General features: G+C 26.7%; 2 protein-coding genes across 6 annotated transcripts in view; one reads left to right on the forward strand and one right to left on the reverse strand.

Annotated features, from left to right (window-relative positions):
• LOC117179332 (ecdysone-induced protein 74EF) overlaps positions 1–22,293 on the reverse strand; it is a 348,553-nt gene that overhangs the window by 133,873 nt on the left and 192,387 nt on the right. For 3 of the 5 annotated variants that reach the window (XM_033371003.1, XM_033371005.1, XM_033371002.1), the window contains 3 exons: positions 17,480–17,766; positions 12,103–12,373; positions 11,825–11,926 (listed from right to left, as the gene is read on the reverse strand). In XM_033371003.1, coding sequence (XP_033226894.1) covers positions 11,825–11,926; positions 12,103–12,373; positions 17,480–17,623 — 517 coding nt within the window. In that variant the 5' untranslated portion in view covers positions 17,624–17,766. The remainder of the gene's footprint in view (positions 1–11,824; positions 11,927–12,102; positions 12,374–17,479; positions 17,767–22,293) is intronic. The other 2 variants (XM_033371006.1, XM_033371004.1) reach the window with 1 other exon arrangement.
• The window catches only part of LOC117179334 (U7 snRNA-associated Sm-like protein LSm11), a 50,090-nt gene continuing 49,721 nt past the window's right edge, over positions 21,925–22,293 (forward strand). Inside the window, exon 1 of the mRNA XM_033371008.1 lies at positions 21,925–22,144. Within this exon, the coding sequence (XP_033226899.1) occupies positions 21,925–22,144 (220 nt within the window). The remainder of the gene's footprint in view (positions 22,145–22,293) is intronic.

Consider the following 22,293-nt stretch of genomic DNA (forward strand, 5'->3'; position numbering starts at 1 on the left):
TATAAAAATTGTATCATTTCTGTTGTTGCACATAGCAGAATCGATAACAGTTTAATTTAAAATGTTAAATTATTCGAAAAAATTTAATGTTTTTTTTTTTAAAAGAATTTAAAAAAGCTCATTTTTGTTTCACTGATCAGCCGGCTCCCGACCATGGGATATAACCAGGGTTGGCTCGGCCAGTAACCGGCCGGCCCTAGACTACGTGATTCGAGAAAAATGTAGCCCGACCGGCTTCCGCCCGGTTCCTCTCCATGAAACCCAGCCAGGGGTAGCCCGGCCGGGATCCGACTAGAAACCTTGTTGTATTAGGGCCAACCGGGGAAATTTCTACAAGGGTGTTGACCGTTTAATAAATGTGAGTGAAGGTAGCTCTAGAATACTTTTGACATCGAAAGGTTACTTTTTTCTATCACTTTTATCGAACTGCACTCGCATTACAAAACTGTGCATGTGGAGATATGTGGAGAAATTGTAAATAAATTCCCATAAAAATTGAAGTGCTGCATATTTCAGAATCTCGAAAAATGTATTGCATAAAGAATGTTGAAGGAATATCTAGAAACTTTTCAAATTTTTTTAAACGTTTACCTCGTTCTGGAAACAGGAGAAAGTCGACGCTTGAAAAAGCAGGTCGAAAACCCCAGTTTTTTGGGATGTTTTGCCCTCTGACTGTTAAAAAAAATGTTTCAAATAAAAGTCGTTCAATGGTTCCAAATGAGCTGTTTTATGATGCGAGTGCAGTTCAATAATTAAATTTACGATAATATCATTCTTATGCAAATAATATCAGTTTGAATATTTCTGAATTTAATGACTGTAGACGCGTAGGAGGCTCGGCAGGAAAAGTAGTAGAAAAAAAGTCTTTTTTCAATGACAAAAACAATGCAAATTGAAAAAGAGCAACAAGATTGGTAGGAGATGTAAGACGATTAGGAATTTCTTTGAATTAAAGAGCAAAGCTCCATTTTAGGAGTGTGAAGCATTTTAAAAGAACTTTCTAATTTCCAAATATCTCATTTCATTGACGAAATTTTGAGCGGAAGAAAAAAATGATAATGATTATATAATATGCATAATTAAAGAGGGTCGGATCGATAGCGCGCGAATTTGCCCTAGGGCGGTTAGAGATAAAAACAGTAGGGACCCTGACCCGTTTGCAGAAAATGTCAACACTCCACGTACCTGTGCTATCTGTCACCCATATATATACAAGAGCGTAGACACTCTTCTCTTGTCTGACACTCATACTCTCACATAATTTTCTAAAAAAAAATTTTTTTAATTATAATACAAAAATTGCTTATTATATATAACTTTTTATATTTTATAATTTAAAAATATTTAAATTGAAGAATTTTGACTAAATTTGATGCTATGCAAAGAAAAAAAAGTATATATCTATATTAGATGCGCACATATGGTGAGAGACAAGTTAACTGGCCACCTTAAACTCACTTTCAACGGTCCGTCTGCGGCACTATAAGGAAGCCGATTACCTAATATCTAGGATCTCAGGCGCCCATATATCAATTAGTAGACATCCAATGGATTCTTAAATGGGTCATTTATGATATTTGAAAACTCTAAATTCTGATCATCTCCTTGTATAAAATAATATATTTTTTGACTTGAAGGAAAATTTTCATTGAAAAAAAAACTATTTCTTTGAATCAAAAAATTTTTATCTCAGAGAAAAATTAACAATCGCGAAGAGATGATTAGAGTTGATTTTTTTTTTAAATTTTATAAATTCTCTTTTCAAATTATTAGCTGTTCTAAATTGAAGAAAATTTAATTTTAAACTGTTGAATTTTCAGTTTGCTTCACTTTTTAGCAGTTGAATTTTTGACAATTGAAAATTTGATTTTCAATTTTCAACTGTTGGAAATTAAAGAAAATTAAAGAACTAGTTTTTAACAGTTGAATGTTCAATTTCGTTCAATTTTCAGCAATTGAATTTACTTTAGTTTTCAACAGTTAAAAATTAAGTTTTCAATTTTCTTCAACTTTTAACAGTTAAATTTTCTACATTTAAAAGTTCGATTTTCAATATTCAACTGTTGAAATTTAAAAAAACATGAATATTCAACAGTTGAATTTTCAATTTATTTAAGCTTTCAATAGTTGAATTTTCTTCGATTTTCTGTACAGTTAAAAATTCAATTTTCTATAACTATTAACTGTTGAATTTTCTATAGTTGAAAATGCGATTTTTAATTTTCAACTGTTGAAAAATAAAAAATTAATGATAAAAAATTCATTTTTAATAGTTAAATATTCATTTTACTCTAACTTCGAGCAGTTGAATTTCCTTCAATTTAGAACAGTTAAATCAAATAAATTTTTAACTTTCTTCGATTTTCAATACTTTGAATGTCAATTTTCTTAAATTTTCAACAGTTGAAAATTGAACAGTTAAAAATTTGAAAAAAATGAATGTTCATAATTTGAAAATCCTTCTTTTGCTGTGTAAATAAAATTGAAAACACAGTTTTTAAACTTTTCTTTTAAAAATTCACCATCTGAATTTGTAACTGTTAAATATTCAATTTTCTGAATTTTTCAAAAGTGGAATTTTTGAAAGTTGAAAACTCAAGTGTTGAGAATTTAAGACAAAAGCAACTTTTGTAATAAAAACAAGTGTTGGAATGTTAAATCTAAATAATTTTACATGTGAAGTTAGAAATAAGCGTTACAATCTTGAAAAATTGTAAAAAGTAGAGTTTTTCACAAGCGAGTCATCAGTGGTAGATGATCAAAAATACCATTAATCAGAAGAAAATCGTTTTAAATAAAAAGAAAAATATTTATTTGTGCAAAAAAACATACGTTTTGACTGAGAGCAAGTGAACATTTTTGTCTGAAAAAAAACTGAAGAGTTGATGTAAAGTTGAAGAATGTAAAAAAAGCCGCAACTTTGCAGGTTAATTAAAAAAATAACGTTATAAACAATAAATCGTTTAAACAATTTTTAAAATTTTTTTATAAATTATTGTCTCCTCATACCTGAAATGTCGAACAAATAATGAAAAATGTAGGAAAAAAACGCAATTATCTAGGTTTATTTCAAGACAAGATGGTCATAAACAATAATAAATTATTTTAAAAAATTTTATAAGCGTCAAAATATCATTTGAAAGTTAAATTTTTGTTATTAAAACCAATTTGTGCAAGAAAGAAATCTCAACAAAAAGAATAATCTTCACCAATACTCGATAACTCTTTATTCACTTATAGGAATTTTCTAGGACCCTATAAAAGGGACTTACAGGGGTGGAATTTAAAAAGTCATTATTAATTTCTATTGTTTCAATTATTCTGAAGAAAAATTTGTTTTCACAATCGGATACGCATAATATTAACGATTTTATTGAAAATTTACAAAAATATTGTTTTTTCAGGTAAAACGAAATCTTGCAACGATGGGGGGGGGGGGCACAAAAATAAAGAAGCATTCATCTCTATTGTGTCAATTTCGCCTTGTGGGTAGAGTGCGGAACAATCTCTCTGAATTCTCACGTCAATCTCGAGTTTGCGTGCTCGGCATAATCGATCCTTGGATTTCGAGTTTGGACGCACTTAAAGTAAACAGAGCGTCTCAACAACGTTTTAAAGTCCATTTAACTATCGTTTTCATGCTCCGTTTACACTTTGCAGCAAAATCATTTTCGGCAAATTTGTAGGGGAAGCACGGCGTCTTTGACATTTTTTTACTAATACAAAAACGTCGTTTTTTACTTGTATTGTATTTTTTTTCTTTTCAACCTTTCGATCGAAAAAAAAACTAGTAATAAAAAATAAAAAGGGCACCAATTTCAGGGTCGCCTAGGGCGGCCTTTTTCATTGGAAAAATCACGCCTGTTTTCACTCGCATTATCTTTTTTTGAATGTTAACTTTCCAATGGAAAATCATTATTGTCATAACAAATTAAAAAGGGCGGCCAATTGTAAGGTGGCCTAGAAAAGTCTTTTTTATTGTTACAAATCAAGCCTGCTTTCACTCGTATTGTCTCTTTTTATTGTCAACTTTGCAATCCAAAAAAATAGTAATAGAAAATCAAAGAGGACGGAAAAATGAAGGGTGGCCTAGAGCGGCCTAAAAGGGCGTCTCATCTTATAGGGAATACTAAAAAGAGTGGCAAGTTTTAGGGTGGACTAAAAAGGTTGGTTTATTGTGGCCTTAGACAACCTAAAAACGGGCGGACAACTTTAGGGTGGCCTAGGGACACCTAAAACTGAGCGGTAAAATTTAGGGTGGCCTAAAAAAGGGGCGGTCAATTTAAGAATAGCACAGGCGACCTAAAAAGATATAGCAAATTTTAGGGTGACCTAGAGCGGCCTAAAAAGTGCGGACAACTTTAGTGTGGCCTAGGGACACCGAAAACTGAGCGGTCAAATTTAGGGTGACCTAAAAAGGGGGCGGTCGATTTTAAAATAGCACAAGCGACCCAAAAAGATATAGCAAATTATAGGGTGACCTGGGGCGGCCTCAAAAGGGCGGTCAATTTTTCTACCTGTTTTGAATATAATTTTTTTTTTGTGTTTGAGGTAGATGAGTCATTTCCCTGACTTATTTGTGGGGTGAGGCATAAAATTGTGCATCTGATCCACGCGTGACGAGTAAACGTGACCCATAGGAAATCATTTTATACCCTCTGCTGCATCCAGCTGTCTGTCTTTCTGTCCGTTGCACTTGTCGCCATACCCTTCTTACCCTGACCCAAACACACACACACAAATGCGAGTATATCTACATATAAAATTCCCCTCGTGCCCCGACCTCTCTGAAATAGATCTCCGGACCCCTTCATTTTCTCAGGAAAACAGGTGTTACGGTTTCTACTTCTAGAATTAATCATTTTCCTATTATCACTTCTATCTTATTTTTAGTTTATTTCATTCATAATTTAAATGACAATTAGTGAAATAATGCACTATATAATTAAATACAACATTTTTTTTAATCTGCTTCAGACTGAAAAATTCCGAAAAATAAAATACCCGACACTGTAAAATTAGCGAAAAATAAAATTAACGAATAATAACATCCCCGAATAATATAATTCCCGAATGGTTAATAATATTACCGAATTAAAAAATTCGCAAATAATAAAATTTCTGACAGAAAATTGCCGAAATATAAAATATCTGAACTAGAAAATTCCCGAATGTGAACAATCAAAAATTTTTGTAATAAATATTATTTATTTAATAAAAATACAATAATCGATTATTTTTCTAAGAAAAACATTATTTTCAATGTTTAAAGTTTCTAAGATTATTCTGGAAATTTAAAAAAACAATAACTAAACATAAAATTTACACAGAAATTTATATTTTTTCAATTCATTTAAATTCGAAAAATAATTTTAGAAACTTACAAACTTAAAATAATTTTTTTAAATATTTATATATTATATTTTTTAATAAATAAATGATATTAAAAAAATTGTTTAATTATTTAAATTCGGGAATTTTCTAATTCGAATATCTTAAGATTCGGCAACTTTCTGTCGGGAATTTTATCATTTGGGAATTTTCAAATTCAACAATCTTATAAACTGTTTGAAAGTTTATTATTCGGGAATTTTATAACACGGTTAAACCATACAATTTTCGTCAATTTTATTATTCGGGAATTTAACATTGTCGGGAATTTTATTTTTCGGGATCTTTCAGTCGCCCAATAAGATTTTATTTAAATAATTAAAATATTATTATTATAATTATTAAATAATTTATAAATCTTGTTTATATACATTTATAAATCTAATAATGAAATTAATAATTCAAATATATAATTATTAATTTATAATTAATATGAATTAAATATTAATCATTGAAATAAAATAGAATTGATTTTTAATCCTTTTGATCTGAATTTCCTAAAATTAAAAAAAAATAAATGTTATAATCTGCAAGTTGAAAACATTTTTAAGCCAAATAGAAAATTTAATTGCTTTAAGATTTATTGCTTTAATTGCTCAGTCCATTTTATAATATTCATTGCCATCCGCAAGGTTTCAATTTTCGATTGTACATTTATATTAATCACTGGTTTGGAAATCAATATAATTCCACTTAAGTCCTTAAGACATATAACGTATAATTCTAGCAGTAATTTCAGATTATAAATAATAAATCTCCTCTCTGTAGGTGATACTTTAATTATAAATTATAAGTCAGAAGATAAACTCTAGGCCATAATTTTCATATGCAATATATTATTATTTAATTTATTTTTTTAAATCTTATTTCATTTACTAGTATAACTAGTGACTTCACTAGGAATAAAAATTCATATCCAGTAATCATTATAATAAAAAAAATTAAATTATAATTTCTTTATTCAAATCGCAGGTACATTGAAAAATATTATTAATTGCATCAAATAATGATAAAATTAATCTATAATAAAATTAAGTTGAATTTTTTGACTTTGAAGAGAAAAAATTTTTAAAGGCAATCAATTTTTCGACTTGGAAAAGTAAATTTGGCTGGAAAAGGACCAAATTTAAAAAGTGATCAATTTTTCTGTATGGAAAGTAAATTTCTTTTCAATTGAAAACCTTGTATTCAAAAAGTTCACAATTTATGTTCTTACAAATTCAATAATTTGAAATTATATATTAAAAATTGTACAGATTAAAATAGATTAAATGTCAAGAAATTTGAAAACTAGAAAATTAAAAAAATAAATGAATTTTTTAAATATTGAAATTTCCTTTATGATTTATTTGAAATTTTATATCATTTATCGAGTAGAATAGGGTGAAACATAAAAGGAAAAAAATATCACCCAGAATTGAGGGAAATTTGAAAAGTGAAGAATTTTTCGACTGTAAAAAGGAAAATTTTAAAAGCTAGTGAATTTTTCGACTTAGAAAAATAAACTTTTCTGGAAAAGGGACAAATTTAAAAAGTAAACAATTTTTCTACTTAAGAACGTAAATTTTTCGATTTAAAAAAGTGAAATCCTAGTAGTTTAAATTTTCATATTGATTTTCTGGCAAATTAAATAATTTTGAATTCAAATATTAGAGATGTAATATCAAAATAAAATTATACGGAAATTCCAATACGATAGATTCTGCATTTAAAAAAGATACAATACTCATTCTGATAAAACTATTTTTATTCTAGTTATGATGGTCTCAATTTGAAAAATTTTAACTTTTAATGCTCGCAATTTAACTTTGAAATCTATTGATTTGAATCATATTATTTTCAAATGCACCTCGAATTAAAAAGAAAAAATAATTTAAATTAAATTAAATGAAAATATTTTGTTAAGCTGTTACATAATTTAAGTAAAGACCCTTGCTATATTTATGATGGTCCCAATTTTATACAAAAAATAATAAAAATATTTTAAAATAAATTAAAAAACAATATATTGATTCCAGTTTTAATGGGCCCAATTTTAAAAACTACCAAGTTTTATAACTCCCAACTTAATCTAAAAAATCTAAATAATAATCTAAAAACCATTAATAGTTAAGAAATTCGAAGTTTGAAAGAAACAAAATTTTAAAAAATGAATTTTCCAGACTTTGAAATTTCCTTAAAAATTTATTAAATTTAAATAAAATTTTACATAATTTTCCGACATGAAAGGGGAGAAACTTAAAGAGAAAACGATTTTTTCATTTGGAAATGGAGAAAATTTAAAAACCAAACCATTTTTTTTATTTGGAAAAGGAAATGTTGCAAACAAAATTTTTTAAATAAAAGGAATCGTTGAATCAAATTAAATGCTTATTTCTTTATTTAAATTGAAGGGATATTGCAAAATAAGACGATTAATGTTAGTATATTTTGAATTTAAGTTGATAGAATTAAAAGTATTTTGTTCTACAAATTTGGGACCATTATAACTAGAATAAAAACATGTATTTCAATAAAATTAAATTGAACTGAAATATTTTGATTTCAGCTAAGATGGTCTCAATTTTGGAAACTTACAACTTTTAATCGTCCAAATTTAACTTTAAAATATACTGTCTTTGTTTCATCTTATTCTGCAATGCACCTGGAATTAAAAAGAAAAAAATAATTCAAATAAAATAAAATGAAAATATTTTGATACTCCGTTAAATAGTTTAAGTAAAGCCCCTTACTATTTATGATGGCCCCAATTTTATACAAAAGAAAAATAATAATAATATTTTTAAATAAATGAAAGAACAATATTTTGATTCCAGTTTTGATGGGCCCAATGGCGGAAACTACCAATTTTTAATACTCCCAATTTAATCTAAAAACAATCTAAAAACCATTGATAGTTAAAAAATTCGAAGTTTGAAGAAAAAATTTGAAAAAAATTAATTTTCAAGATTTGAAATTTCCTTAAAGATTACTCAAATTTAAATGAAATATTAATATACATAATTTTCCGAATTGGGAGGGGAAAAACTTAAAGAGAAAACAAATCTTTCATTTGGAAAGGGAGGAAATTTAAAAAGTCCAGAATTTTTCGACTTCAAAATGAAAAAATGAAAAAAATGATAAAATTAAATAAAAATATTTGGATAATCCGTTTAATAATTTAATTGAAGCTCCTTACTAGTTATGCTGGTCCCAATTTTATGCAAAAAACAAATGATAACAATATTTAAAAATAAATAAAAGAACAATATTTTGATTCCAGTTTTGATGGGCCCAATTTCGGAAACTACCAATTTTCGATACTTCCAACTTAACATTGAAATCCAAAAACTTCAATTATCTTACTTTGCAATGCACCTTCGATTTAAATAAAGAAATAATAAATAATTGGATTAGATTGATAAGAAGTGAATAAAAAAGCAATGAAAAATAATAAGTGTGAGGGAGCAAAATTGCAAATAAGACAGAGACTGTTACGACACGGTTGTAAATTGTAAGAATTGGGCCACGAGTATAAGTTATAAGACGCTCGATTGTGTGTGAGCGCGAGCTGTGCGTGCCTTTGTATATATTTTTCAAGTACATCGGTGAACACGCAATTATTGCCAATGCGGATGTCTGCTCGCGATTTACGGGGCCTTGGCCGGTTTATCTTTCAAACTTCATAACAGGACCGACAATTCCCGCTCATCCACAAATCAATTAACAACGATCAATAACATCGAAATCTGCTTTATCTTTGGCAGGTAAGAGCACCACAATGGATAAGGCAGAAGCCTACTTACCGACAGTAGTTAACATGCCGGTAAGGGAGACTTACATGATGTACCTTGTGTCGGTCATGCAGGTATCTTACCGACAGTCAATATATCTCTTGGAAGAATTTCAATTCCTTTCTTATCTTAAATTTATCATGTGAACTTGGAAGCTTTGACATTCATTTCTAAATTCAGATTTCAATTATCGATTCTTTTAGAAATAACTAGAATGCCCGCATTACTTGAATATGTTGAGAAATTCAAAAGCAGCTAATTTTTCGACTTAAGCGAGAAAATGTTGCAATTGAGAAAAAGGAAGACTTATTGTTAACATTTTCTTAATTAATACTTATGTAAATTTAATTATTTGAAATTCTGATATAAAAAAATTGGATAATTTGAAATTAAAAACATTAATACTTGAGAAATTTTGAGTTTGAAGCCTATACAAATTCAAAAAATGTAATTTTCATGCTTTATTCAATCTAATTCACATTGCGCATAATTTTTTGATTTGAAAAGGGAAGAAAAATTAAATGGGAATGATTTTTTAGCGGACAAGAGCGAAAATTTATTTAAAAAACAAGAATTTTTCGACTTGAAAGAGAAAAAATGGAGAAAAAAGAATAATTTTTTACCTTAAAAGAGTATATTTTTGCTGGAAAGAAAGAAAATGTTGAAAGTAAACAATTCCTCTACTTGGAAAAGCAAATTTTTCCATTTAAAAAAATTGAAAGGCTAATATTTAAAATTTTTATAAATGGTATTCTTTTGGAAAAATTTCTGTTTAACGCGTACAAAATTAAAAAAAAAATGTTTAAGATTTTTAAATTTCCTTGAAGATTTCTAAATGTAATTCACACTGTCCATTATTTTTCGAATTACATGGGGGGAAACTTGAAAAGAAAATCATTTTTTATCTGAAAAGGGGGGAAATTTAAAAGGTCATGCATTTTTCGAATTCAAGAAGAAAAAACTTGAAAAGTAAATAATTTCTCGACTTGAAAAAGAAAATCTTTCCAATTAAAAAAATTAAAGTCTTATTGGTCAAGATTTTCATATTGAAAATCTTTATAAATTTAATAGTTTCATTTTCAAATAATAAAAATTGGTCAATAGGAATCTAAAAACCACTTATAGCTGAGAAATTCTAAGTTTGAAGACTACATAATTTAAACAAAATTATTTTCAAGATTTTGAAATTTCTCAACTTGGAAAGTAAATTTTGCTAATTAAGAAAATGTAATTAACAAATTATTAATATATGGTAAGAGTTTTTATAATTAAAATCCTTGCAAATTTTATAGTTTAAAATTTAAATAATAATAATTGGACAATAGGAATTTAAAAACCATTAATAGATGAGAAATTCTAAATTTGAAGACTACAAAATTAAAAAAAAAATAATTTTCAAGATTTAAAAATTTTCTTAAAGATTAACCAAATTTATTTACAATTTTAAATAATTTTTCGAATTAAAAGACGAGATAACTCGAAGAGAAAACGATTTTTTAGTTGGAAAGGGTGGAAATTTAAAGAGTCCATAATTTTTCGACTTCAAAATGAAAAAATTGAAAAAATTAAGACTTTTTCAAATTGAAAAGTAAATTTTGATAATTAAAAAACGTTAATTATTAAATTAATAATTAATGGTGAAAATTTTCATAATTACAATCCTTGCCAATTCAATAGTTTAAAATTTAAATAACAATAATTGAACAATAGGAATCTAAAAACCATTATAAGAAGTGAGAAATTCTAAATTTAACGACTACAATATTGGAAAAAATTTATTTTTAAGATTTAAAAATTTCCTCAAGGATTAATCAAATTCATTAAAAAAATTTTTAATTTATTTAAATTTTAATTTTTTGACTTCAAATTTTGAATTTTGAATTTAAATTTATTTGAATTAAAATTTTTTTAAATTTAATTCAAAGTGTACATAATTTTTTGAATTGGAAGGGGAAAACTTGAAGAGAAAACAATTTTTTCAGGTGGAAAGGGAGAAACTTTAAAAACTCAAGAATTTTTGGATCTCAAAAAATAAAAATATAAAAAGTAAACAATTTCTCAGTTTGGAAAGTAAATTTTTCTAATCAAAAAACGAATTTTTTTGTTAAATTTTACTAATTAATAAGTATTAGTAAAATGTTACATATTTAGGATCCATGCAAATATAATAGTTTAAAATCCAAATAATACAAATTGGACAGTTTGAAATTGAAAACCTAAATACTTTAGAAACTTTGAGTTTCAAGATTTCAAGATTATAAAAAAGGTATTTTTAATATTTTCAAAATCCCTTTAGGATTCTAAAAATTATATTGAAATTGCGACAAAAAAATCGACCTGAAAGGGGGTAAATGAAAAAAAGTAAACAAATTCTCTACTTGGAAAAATGAATTTTGCAAATAAAAAGGGAAAAGAAATCCTAAGAGTAACAATTTTGAAAATTGTTATACTTGTAAATTTAATATATTGAAATTCAAATAATAAACAAATTTCAAATAGTTATATAATTTTTCGAATGAAAAAATGGTTAAATTAAAAGCTTTCAAATGTACATATTTTTGAATACTGATTTTAATGGACGTTTAAACTGAAATAAAAAAGTATGTATCTACAGTCGGTAAGGAAGAAACCTTGATAATTTTAAGAAAATAAATACCTACCTTTACTCGTTTCCATATGGATGTTTTCCGTCTTGATTTCCGCCCTCGTCGCGTAAGGAATGGAAGTTTGCGACGCTTGCGATGTCGGAGTGGCTAATTTTTCTGAAAAAAATGCAAATTACCATTCGTCGGTAATAGAGATTTGAGCGGGAATTTCAAATTTAAGTAAATGAAATATTGTTTTTGAGCGAATAATAGCCAATAATTTGTTTACTTTTAATGATGATTCTGTCCGCTTTCTTTTGGGATGCAATTAATATTAATGGAGAATTGTTTACCTGCTAAAAGGGGATTGGCTGCGGCAATGTTGTACCTTTGCCGCCTATAGGATAACGACGCGGGGGTCGTGGTTGAGGTGGGTTGACTGGCTTCTGCCAAATCGGCTTGTAATTCTCGAAGAAAAGTGTCTAGGGTGTCGAAAGGTTCCTCACCATTGACTCCCGACATTCCTTCACCTTCCTCCGAGGAACCAGTTGGAGCTGCTGGAACCCCAACGAGGGCACTGAACTCCACCGCCGAAAATTCGACAGGCTGCCCCGTATTGCTCTCCTACAAAAATATTTATATTTTATGTGGCATAATGGGTTTTTTTTTCTTCCTCAGAAGAGAAGAGCAAGTTTGTAACATCAATATTCACTTATATTTTACTATAAAATCATTAAAAATAAAAGTGAAATAAACAAGTGAATTCAATAAACATTTTTATTTATTCAAATTTTATGTTAAATTGATTCCTAATTTACAGACGTGACACCCCAAAAGAGAAGAAATAGGGTGCTTTTTTACGAAAGTAGGGGAAAAAATTCTTCTTTGAAATAAAAGTAACTTAGGTACCATACGGAACTCAATTTTAAAGGCTTCATTTGAATTTTCAAACAAAAAATTAATTTTTAATCATAAAGTTAAGGTTTCAAACAAAAGAGACGATTTTCAACAAAATTTTAACTTAATAATTGAATTTTTGAAACGAAAAATTAAACTTTAACAAAAAACTAAATACTTGAAATTTAAAGCCAAAAAGAGGATTTTTTAAAATACAGTTCAATTTTTAACTTGAAAAGTTGAACTTTCAATCTACGAAGATATATTTTCAACCAAATATTCGAATGAAAAAGTAAGACTAAACCTTAACCAAAAACCAAATATGTAGTTGAATTTTTAACTCAAAGAGATGAATTTTTAATAAGAAATTTAAATTTTTAACCACTACAGGCGAATTTTCAAAAAAAAGTTCATTTTCAAGCTAGAAATATTACCTTTTTTGCTAAAAAAGATCAAATTTCCATCTACAAACGATGAAGTCTCCAGGAAAAAATATAACAGTTGATATTTCAACTAAAAGCGTCGAATTTTCAATAAAAAATAAAATTTTAAAACAAAAAAACAAAAATTAAATTTTTACCAATTTATTTAACAAGTTTAACATATTTTAATTTTAATTTGAACAATTAACAATGTATATAAATTTGTAACTAATTTAGAACAAAAAATTTACATTATGAAAATTTTGTAAACCAAAATATTGAGTTAAAGAAAAATAAACTTTCGACCCAAAAGATGAATTTTCAAAAACAAATAATTTAATATTTAAACAAAAAAATTCATTTTTAACCAAAAAGTTAATCCTTCAAGCAAAAGAGACGAATTTTCAAACAAATTTTAACTTAAGAATTAAATTTTCAAAAAAAAAAATATTTAACTTGAACCAAAAACGAAATACTTGAATTTTAAAGACAAAAAGCGAATTTTTTAAAAGACAATTATATTTTGAAATAGAAAAGTTGAGCTTTCAATCTACAAAGATGTATATTTAACCAAATATTCGAATTAAAAAGTTAAATTAAACCTTAACCAAAAACCAAATATGTAGTTGAATTTTCAACTCAAAAAGGTGAATTTTTAATAAGAAAGTTAAATTTTTAACCTCTACAGGCGAATTTAAAAAAAAAGTTAATTTTCAACCTAGAAATATTACCTTTTTTTTGCTAAAAAAAGATCAAATTTCCATCTACAAATGATGAAGTCTCCAGGGAAAAATATAACAGTTGATATTTCATCTAAAAGCGACTAATTATCAACAAAAAATAAAAATTTAAAACAAAAAACTAAAAATTAAATTTTTACCAAGTTATTTAACAAGTTTAACATATTTTAATTTTAATTTTAACAATTAACAGTGTATATAAATTTTCAACCAATTTAAAACAAAACAATTTACCAACAAAAAATTTTCAATGAAAGAGTTACGCTTTCGAGCTCAAATTCGGCATTTGACATTGTAAAAACATTGCAAAAATATTTTAAACCACAATAAAGAGTTAAAGAAAAATAAGTTTTCGACTCGAAAGATGAATTTTCAAACAAATTTTGGAATTAAAAAAAAAAAGAATTAATTTTTAGCCAAAAAATGAAACTTTCATGCAAAAGAGAAACTGCAAAAACAGATTAAGTTTTAGTCATAAAGTTGCACTTTTAACAAAAAAAAAATTAATTCTGTAGTATAAGGGAGAATTTTTTAAAAAAATAATTAAATATTAGAAAAAAATATGAATTTTTAGCAAACGACTTCAACGTTTATACAAGTAGTTAAATTTCCAATCAAAAAGATGAATTCTCAACGAAAAATATAATAGTTGATAATTTAACCAAAATTATTTCAATTTGAAATCAAAATAGTTAAATTTGACATCAAAAATAGTTCAATTTAATTTTTAACAAATTGCAACATACAATCAGTTGAATTTGTAACAAAAAATTTCACTTTCAATCACGAAAAATGAATTTTCAATAAAGATAGACGACTTTTCTAAAAAAAAAATTTTAATAAATCCAAGAAGATGAGTTTTTGACTGAGAAAAATTAATTTTCCATCCGAAAGGATATTTATATAGAAAGGACAACTTTGCAACAAAAAAGTTAAATTTTAAACCAAAAAGGTGAATTTTTAATAAAATAATTAGGATTTGAACAAAATTGTTGATTTTTTAATCAAGAAGATAAATATGTGAATTTTCAAATAAAAAATTAAATTTCCTAATCAAATTAAATTAAAAATATAAGTAATGACATTCTCAGTTTAGAAAAAATCTCAATTAAAAAATCTAATAAAAAAAAATGTTTAAGAAAAAAAAGACGAATTTTTTTTGAAGAAAGTTGAGTTTTCAAACCGACAAATGGAATGTTTTACAAAACACTTCATTTTGCGACTAAAAAAGATGCATTTTTATTTAAATAGTTGAATTTTTAAGCCAAAAATACGAATTTTCAACCAAATGGACGAATGTTAAAAAAAGAGATTAAAGTTAAACCAAAAACGAAAGATTTGAATTTTCAAAGAAAAAAAAGGATACTTTAGAATACAGTTAAATCTTCACCAAGAAAGTTCATTTTCAATCCAAAAGGAAGAATTTTTGAAAAAAAATGTTGAACATAGTATTAAAAAGTTTTAATTAAATAGAAGAATTTTCAACAAATTAATTAAATTTTAAACTAAATAAAAGAATGCTAAAAAAACTAGTTGCATTTCTAATGGGTTCTATTAATTAATTTCGCATTTAAGCGAAAAAGTGGAATTTTCTTGAAAATAGGAGAAAAAAAAGAGAAATTCTTTAGAAAAGGGAAAAAGAGGAGAATAGAAGAAAGAGAATAAAATTTGAATTTAAACGAAATTGAACTCATATTTAAACAATAAAATAAATAAACTGTTTTCAGATGCATCATTAATTAGTATAAATTAACCTAGGCTGAAACCAGTACTATAACAAGCAGTTTCACGTCCTTGGGAATATCATTTTCTGAAACATGAACATATAAGTATATGTAAAGAAATTTCAAGGTCTAGATGGAAATCTTTCAGTGAAAACATTTTGTCAGAGTATTAAAAGGAAAAAAAGAAAAGTTATGTGAGATAAGTCACAGTTGTTATATTTAGAATAAATAATTCTATAATTGAAAAGTAGTTGTTCCTTTCAATTGAAATAAAAATTCAAGAAATAGATATGATTTAGAATAAGTTTTAATAAATTAAATTAAATAGAAAATTTAACTAAAATTAAAGTGAAATTAATTTTAATTTTAATTTTAATTTTAACGAAATTTGGCGAAATTATAATGTTATAAAAGAGACATTTCGTGCCTAAAGGATTAAATTTTTTTTTTGAAAATTAAAGGATTTATGACATTGTAAATTTTGGCATTACATTTTTCTTTTAATTTTCTTTATGTCTAAAACAGTAAAACGAATTTTAATGACACTTTGAGGTATTATAGAAAAGAGTATACGACTTAATATCATACAATTTTTTTAAAATGTTGACGTTATGAACGAATAGTTAAATCAAAACTTTTTTTATACTCTTTTGTTGGTAATATTTGCAGCAATAACTGTGATCTGTTGAAACTCAACATAACGTAACTCCCGTAATTTTGAAAATTAAAAAAAATCCTTTGAGCAGAAGATGCCTCTTATATAACTCTATATTATCACCAAATAACAATAAAATTCATTTTACGGTTTTAGAAATATCGATAATTCAAAAAATGTGATGACGAAATTCAGCATGGCGTAACTTCCGTAAATATTAAAATTTTTGAAAATCCTTTTAGTACAAGATGTCTCTTAAATAATAATATATGTTCACAAAGTTTCATTATAATTCTATTTATGGTTTTATAAATATCAATAATTTAAAAAATGTGATGCCTAAATTTAACATGGCATAACTCTCGTAATTTTGAAAAATTAAGAAAATCTGTAGGGCGCAATATGACTCTTATATAACACTATAATTTCTCCAAGTTTCATTTAAATCTATTTTACGGTTTTAGAAATATCAATAATTTAAAAAATGTGATGCCTAAATTTAAGATGGCATAACTCTCGTAATTTTGAAAATTTAAGAAAATCCTTTGGGCACGAGATGACGCTTATATAATACTATAATTGCACCAAGTTTGATTAAAATCTGTTTTACGGTTATAGAAATATCAATAATTTAAAAAATGTGATGCCTAAATTTAAGATGGCATAACTCTCGTAATTTTGAAAATTCAAAAAAATCCTTTGGGCACGAGATGACTCTTGTATAATACTATAATTTCACCAAGTTTCATTAATATTCAATTTACGGTTTTATAAATATCAATAATTTAAAAAATGTGATGCCTAAATTTAAGATAGCATAACTCTCGTAATTTTGAAAATTCAAAAAAATCCTTTGGGCACGAGATGACTCTTATATAATACTATAATTTCACAAAGTTTCATTAATATTCAATTTATGGTTTTACAAATATCGATCATTCAGAAAATGTGATGATAAAATTCAACATAGCGTAACTGCCGTAATTTAAAAAAATTTTTAAAATCCTTTAGGCACAATATGAGTCTTATATAACACTATAATTTCACAAAGTTTCATTCAAATCTGTTTTACGGTTTAAGAAATATCGATAAATTAAAAAATGTAATGACTAAATGTAACATGGCATAACTCTCGTAATTTTGACCAATTAAGAAACTCCTTTGGGCACGAGATAACTCTTATATAATGCTATATTTTCACCAAATTTCATGAAAATTAATTTCACGATTTTAGAAATATAGATAATTTAGAAAAAAAGTGATATCTATAACATAAATGAAAATAAACAAACCTGAAGGCATTGGGTTAAATCGACCATTTTTCCGTCGTTGTCAGGGCACCAGAGTAATTCGTCGTCTATGAAGGGCATGTTTGACTCCTCCTTGGGTACGAGGGTGGAGGTCAACGTGAGGGTTTGCGATACGGGGACCGGCATCGGGACCCGTACCCTGCGACGGGGCCTTTTTAGCCACCCCCGCGCCTTCTAACATTCAAATACTCCACCAAATCTCCCAAGTGCCCTTTTTCTTTTTTTTTGTACCCCTCTCGCCTCTATTTTATAGATTCTTCGTTCCTTTCCTAAAACAAATAATAATACATTTTTCATTAAATATTCATAATTTGTTATTAAATAATTCAGATACTTTCAATGTTAAAATAATTGCAAATGTAGATCAAACATAAATGAATCAAAGCTTGTGAAAATATATGATTTTATTTGAATTGTGCGGGAAATCTCGAGCCGGAAGGATCCGAGTGGCGGCGCTGAAAGCAATGCACGAAAGAGACCGAATTTTGAATCGTACAATTTTCATTTTCATTAACTTGGAATTTATTAAAATTATTTCAATAAAAGAAATTATTATTTATCAATTGAGCCCCGTTTTTAAAAACATCTACTTTTTTCAGTGTTTTGTATTAATTAAAATGTTTATTTTATAAATTCTCATGTGAATTTATGTGAATCGAACATTTTTTAAACATGTGTTTTGCACAGAATTAACTTTTATCTTGAATTTTGAAAATTTGAAAATTTGACTGATGAAAATTGAAGAATATTGTAATTTTCCATTGTTTTAAGTTTTCAAATGCAGAATATTGAATTTTCTTCTTTTTCTCCTTTTCTAGATAAATGCGACTTTAATTGACAGAACTCGATAAAAACATCTAATTATATATGTTTAAAAAGTCTAGGGTAGAAAATTCTAAAGTTCTGTTGAAAATTATAGGTTGAAAATAGGTTGGAAATTTTAGGTTGGAAATTTTAGGTTGAAAATTTAACAATTTGGTTGGAATTAAAAAAATACTTTATTGACATTTTTTGTTATTGAAAATTTGTCTATTATTAAAGATTAACCTATTTTGTTCTTAATTTTGATAAAAGTCAATACAAAAATCTGATTATATTTGGTTGAAAAGTTCGAATTTTTATTCTTTACTTTATTATTTAATAATTTTGTTGAAAATTTAACAATTTTTTAAAATAGTCAAATTGTTTGGTAGGAACTTTAAGTGTTTTATTGGCAAAAATCGTGTCTTGGATTTTTAAAGTCCACTGTTTTTGTAGAAAATTAGAAAATGGGGTAGAAATTTTTTAAAACTCTTAATCGAAAATTTTTCCTCGATTTGAAAGTTTTCTACCGTTGAGGATTTAGCAATTTTTTTGAACATTTTGATTGAACCCAATAAATAAATTCATTTATATTTATTATATTTTATTATTTAGATGAAAATTTAAATATTTTTTTGAAAATTCAACAATTTTGTTAAGAAGTCAAATTTTTACATAGTAAATTCAACGGTTATGCTGAAATCTCGTCTTCTAGGGTTTAAAATTGCACTATTTTAGTAGAAAATTTAAAAAAATTTGTAAAAATTTATTTATTGAAAACTTTTCCGTATTTGAAGATTCAGTTAAAAGCTTATCTTTTCGATTGCAAATTTAACTGTATTGTTAAATATTTACTTTTTTATCAACACGTGAATGTTATCAATTTCTTAAAATATTATATTTAAAGATTATTTGTTTCACTGAAAAATTAAACTATTTTGCTGGAAAAATTATTTCTGGTTAAAAATCCAACCATCTAGGTTGCGGTTAATTTTTTTTGAAAGTGTACTATTACATATATGTTTGTTTAAAAATTCACAATTTTCAATCAAATTTTGGTTTATTTGGTTGAAAATTTAATTCATTCGTTGTCAATCCAAACATTCGGTTAAACAGTTATCCGTTGTGGTTAAAATATAATATTTTTAGTTTGACTGTTCAGATATTTCATAAAAAATTTGTTTTTTATTGAATTCAATTTTCAATTGTTAAAGAATTATTATAACTGCTAAAAATTTAATTAGCGATTTTACTAAATTTAAAAAATAGGGATTTTTTCAAAAACGATTCAAACGACTGGCCTCCACTGTTTTCAGCGCCGCCTCTCGGAACTTTGGGGCCCTAAATTCCCCGCGTAATTCAAATATCGAATTTTTTGATTACTACATTTAAATAGAAAGAGAAAAAAAGGAATTTTTCAAGAATACGGGATAAATGAGATAACCAAAAAATAAAATTTTAAACAAAATTTATTGAATTAATAAAAAAAAACTGTGATCGTTTCGAAAGTCCTGGATCATTAGCGAACGGTAGTGTGTCAGTTGCGTTTGAGTGTTTTTCTAAATTTTGGTGGAATGCACAGAAACTGGTTCTCGGCTAATAAGCGATATATTTAAATAGATGAGAGGATGTTAACCTCCCCACGGTAGAAACTTTCTTTCTCGGTTGGCGATTACGTAAAGGCTAGTAGAAGCTGCATAGAAATGCAGCTCAGGAAGCGAAGCAACCTGTAGCTGAAAGAAAGTTCTCACTCGATGTTTTCACTTTCATGAAAATGCCAGATTGCTAATTTTATAGCCACCTGCTACTATTACATACATTAGAATAGGTCTATTTAACTATTTGCATCTTCTTCTTCTGCTGTTGCTTTTCTCTTATCTGATGGTCTGATGGATTTGTAAGAATCCAGCCATCGACCATAATTAGATGTTCAGCTGATGCCAACGAACTCATTCCAACCTGCTGGTCAACACTTTTACCTTCTCTTTTATAAGATCTTGGCAAATCATTTTAATTTTTTTCTGGCTTTTTTTTATAAATCTTTAAAGTTGGGCATTACACGATTGAGAATTTATTCAGTACGAATTGCTGAAGCTGCAAAAAAACTATTTGCACCGAAATTTCGGCAACAATAGCCGGACTTTTTCGGTTCACAAAGACACTGCCTTTGTCATTTCATCGATTATTTAATTATTAAAGAATTTTCCGTTTGTAAACAGCTTTATTCGATTTATTCGCTGATATGTACATTTATTCATCATTCGACAACGTTCATTATGCATTCGATTTTTCTTTAGTAAATTCAAGTCCGCACTATTTGCGATTTCCAAATACAAATTTTCAAGTAAAAATATTACATTCTCAAGAAGATAAATTAATGTTTAACCAAATAGTTGAATTTTGATTAATAAAAATCAACTTTTAACCAAATCGTTGGACTTAGAACGAAAAAACTCATTTTCCAAACCAAGAATAGAATGGAAAAATTTACAGTTAAAGAAAATTATTTTCCACAACAACAAGAAATATTTTGACAAAAGCGATGAGTTTTCCACTTAAATGATGAATCTTCAACTCGACTACTTGAATTTTTAACCAAAAAGATAAAACGACAAACAAGAAGATTAATTTTCTACTTAAAAATGTCAATTTTCAATTCAAAAATATAATTTTTTACCAAAAAATAAATGTGCAACCAAAGAGATGGATTTCAAACCAAAAAGATTAGTTTTCACAAAAAAGATGAATTTTCAATTAAAAAATATCATTTTTCAACAAAAAATTGTGAGACGAATATTAAACTAAAATTAGGGAACACGCAATTGGAATAGTTACAATTTCAATTAAACCAAATATTCTTAAAAAAAATAAAATAAAAAAAAAGTAGTCACATTTTCAAAGCGATTAATCTTTAAATAAAATTATGAATCTTCACCTGGAATAGTTTAATTTTAAACCATACAAAAAAAATTTCGAGCTAAAATGAATAATTCTTAACAAGAATAGCAGAATCTGCAACAAAAAAGACGAATTTTCGACCAAGACGATTAATTTCCACAAAAAGACACAAACTTTCAACTGAAAATGTTAATTTTTCAAACAAATTTTATAGTTAAATTTTTAGTTAGAAAACATAAATTTAATTCCAGATTTTCCTGTTTTTTTTCTCATGAGATCATTTTCAAAATTTGAATTGCGCGGTTTTTAAATCTTTCTTTTCGGTATTTCATGTTGTGACGTCACCTGGCAAGATGTCTGCAGGCCGAGGTCTAAGCAATAATACAAATGACATGGGACAAAACTTGATTTTGATAATTAACGTAGAAAAAATTATTTTTCACAATAAGTACATTTGGATATTATTCTTTATTTTTCTGAAGCTATCTTTATTTTTCTGAAGCTATACTTTTAAATAATAAAATCGGCATAAAGAAAAATGATCGATTTTATTATTTATGCTTATCAAAAATAAAACATAATATACAAATATATTTAGGTTTATAAATTATTTTTTTTTCTCAAGTTTTAAAAAAAATAAAGTCTCGTTCTATGTAATTGTAATTATTGTTTGGCCCCCGGCTTGCAGATATTTTGGATTTCCCCCGCTAAACCTGAAATACCTAAAAATGGCGGACGAAGAAGAGCGATCTTCATCGGACGAAAGTTTGGACGCGCGAGGTGATAAATTTGACCCAGTAAAAGCCCTTTATTCCCTAAAAGTAAAAATTCCAGTTGAAAGTGCCCCCATTTTTGATAATTTAGGAAAATTTGAGTCAAAATTAAAGGGCACCGCCGCCACAGTTGAAGAAGGAGAATGCTCGACACGCAAATTTTTGCCCCACCAAGGTAAGCCATCTTTTTTTTGTCTCATTCCCATTGGTTATTTCTTCTGGACCCTCAGCAGATTCGATGAATGTTAATTCCAAAAATTGTGACTATCTCGTGATAAAAACTTTCCGGGACCACGTCGATTTTATGAGGTTATATTTTTAACC

This window comes from Belonocnema kinseyi, chromosome 9 (assembly GCF_010883055.1).
Source record: "Belonocnema kinseyi isolate 2016_QV_RU_SX_M_011 chromosome 9, B_treatae_v1, whole genome shotgun sequence".
Lineage (NCBI taxonomy): Eukaryota > Metazoa > Arthropoda > Insecta > Hymenoptera > Cynipidae > Belonocnema > Belonocnema kinseyi.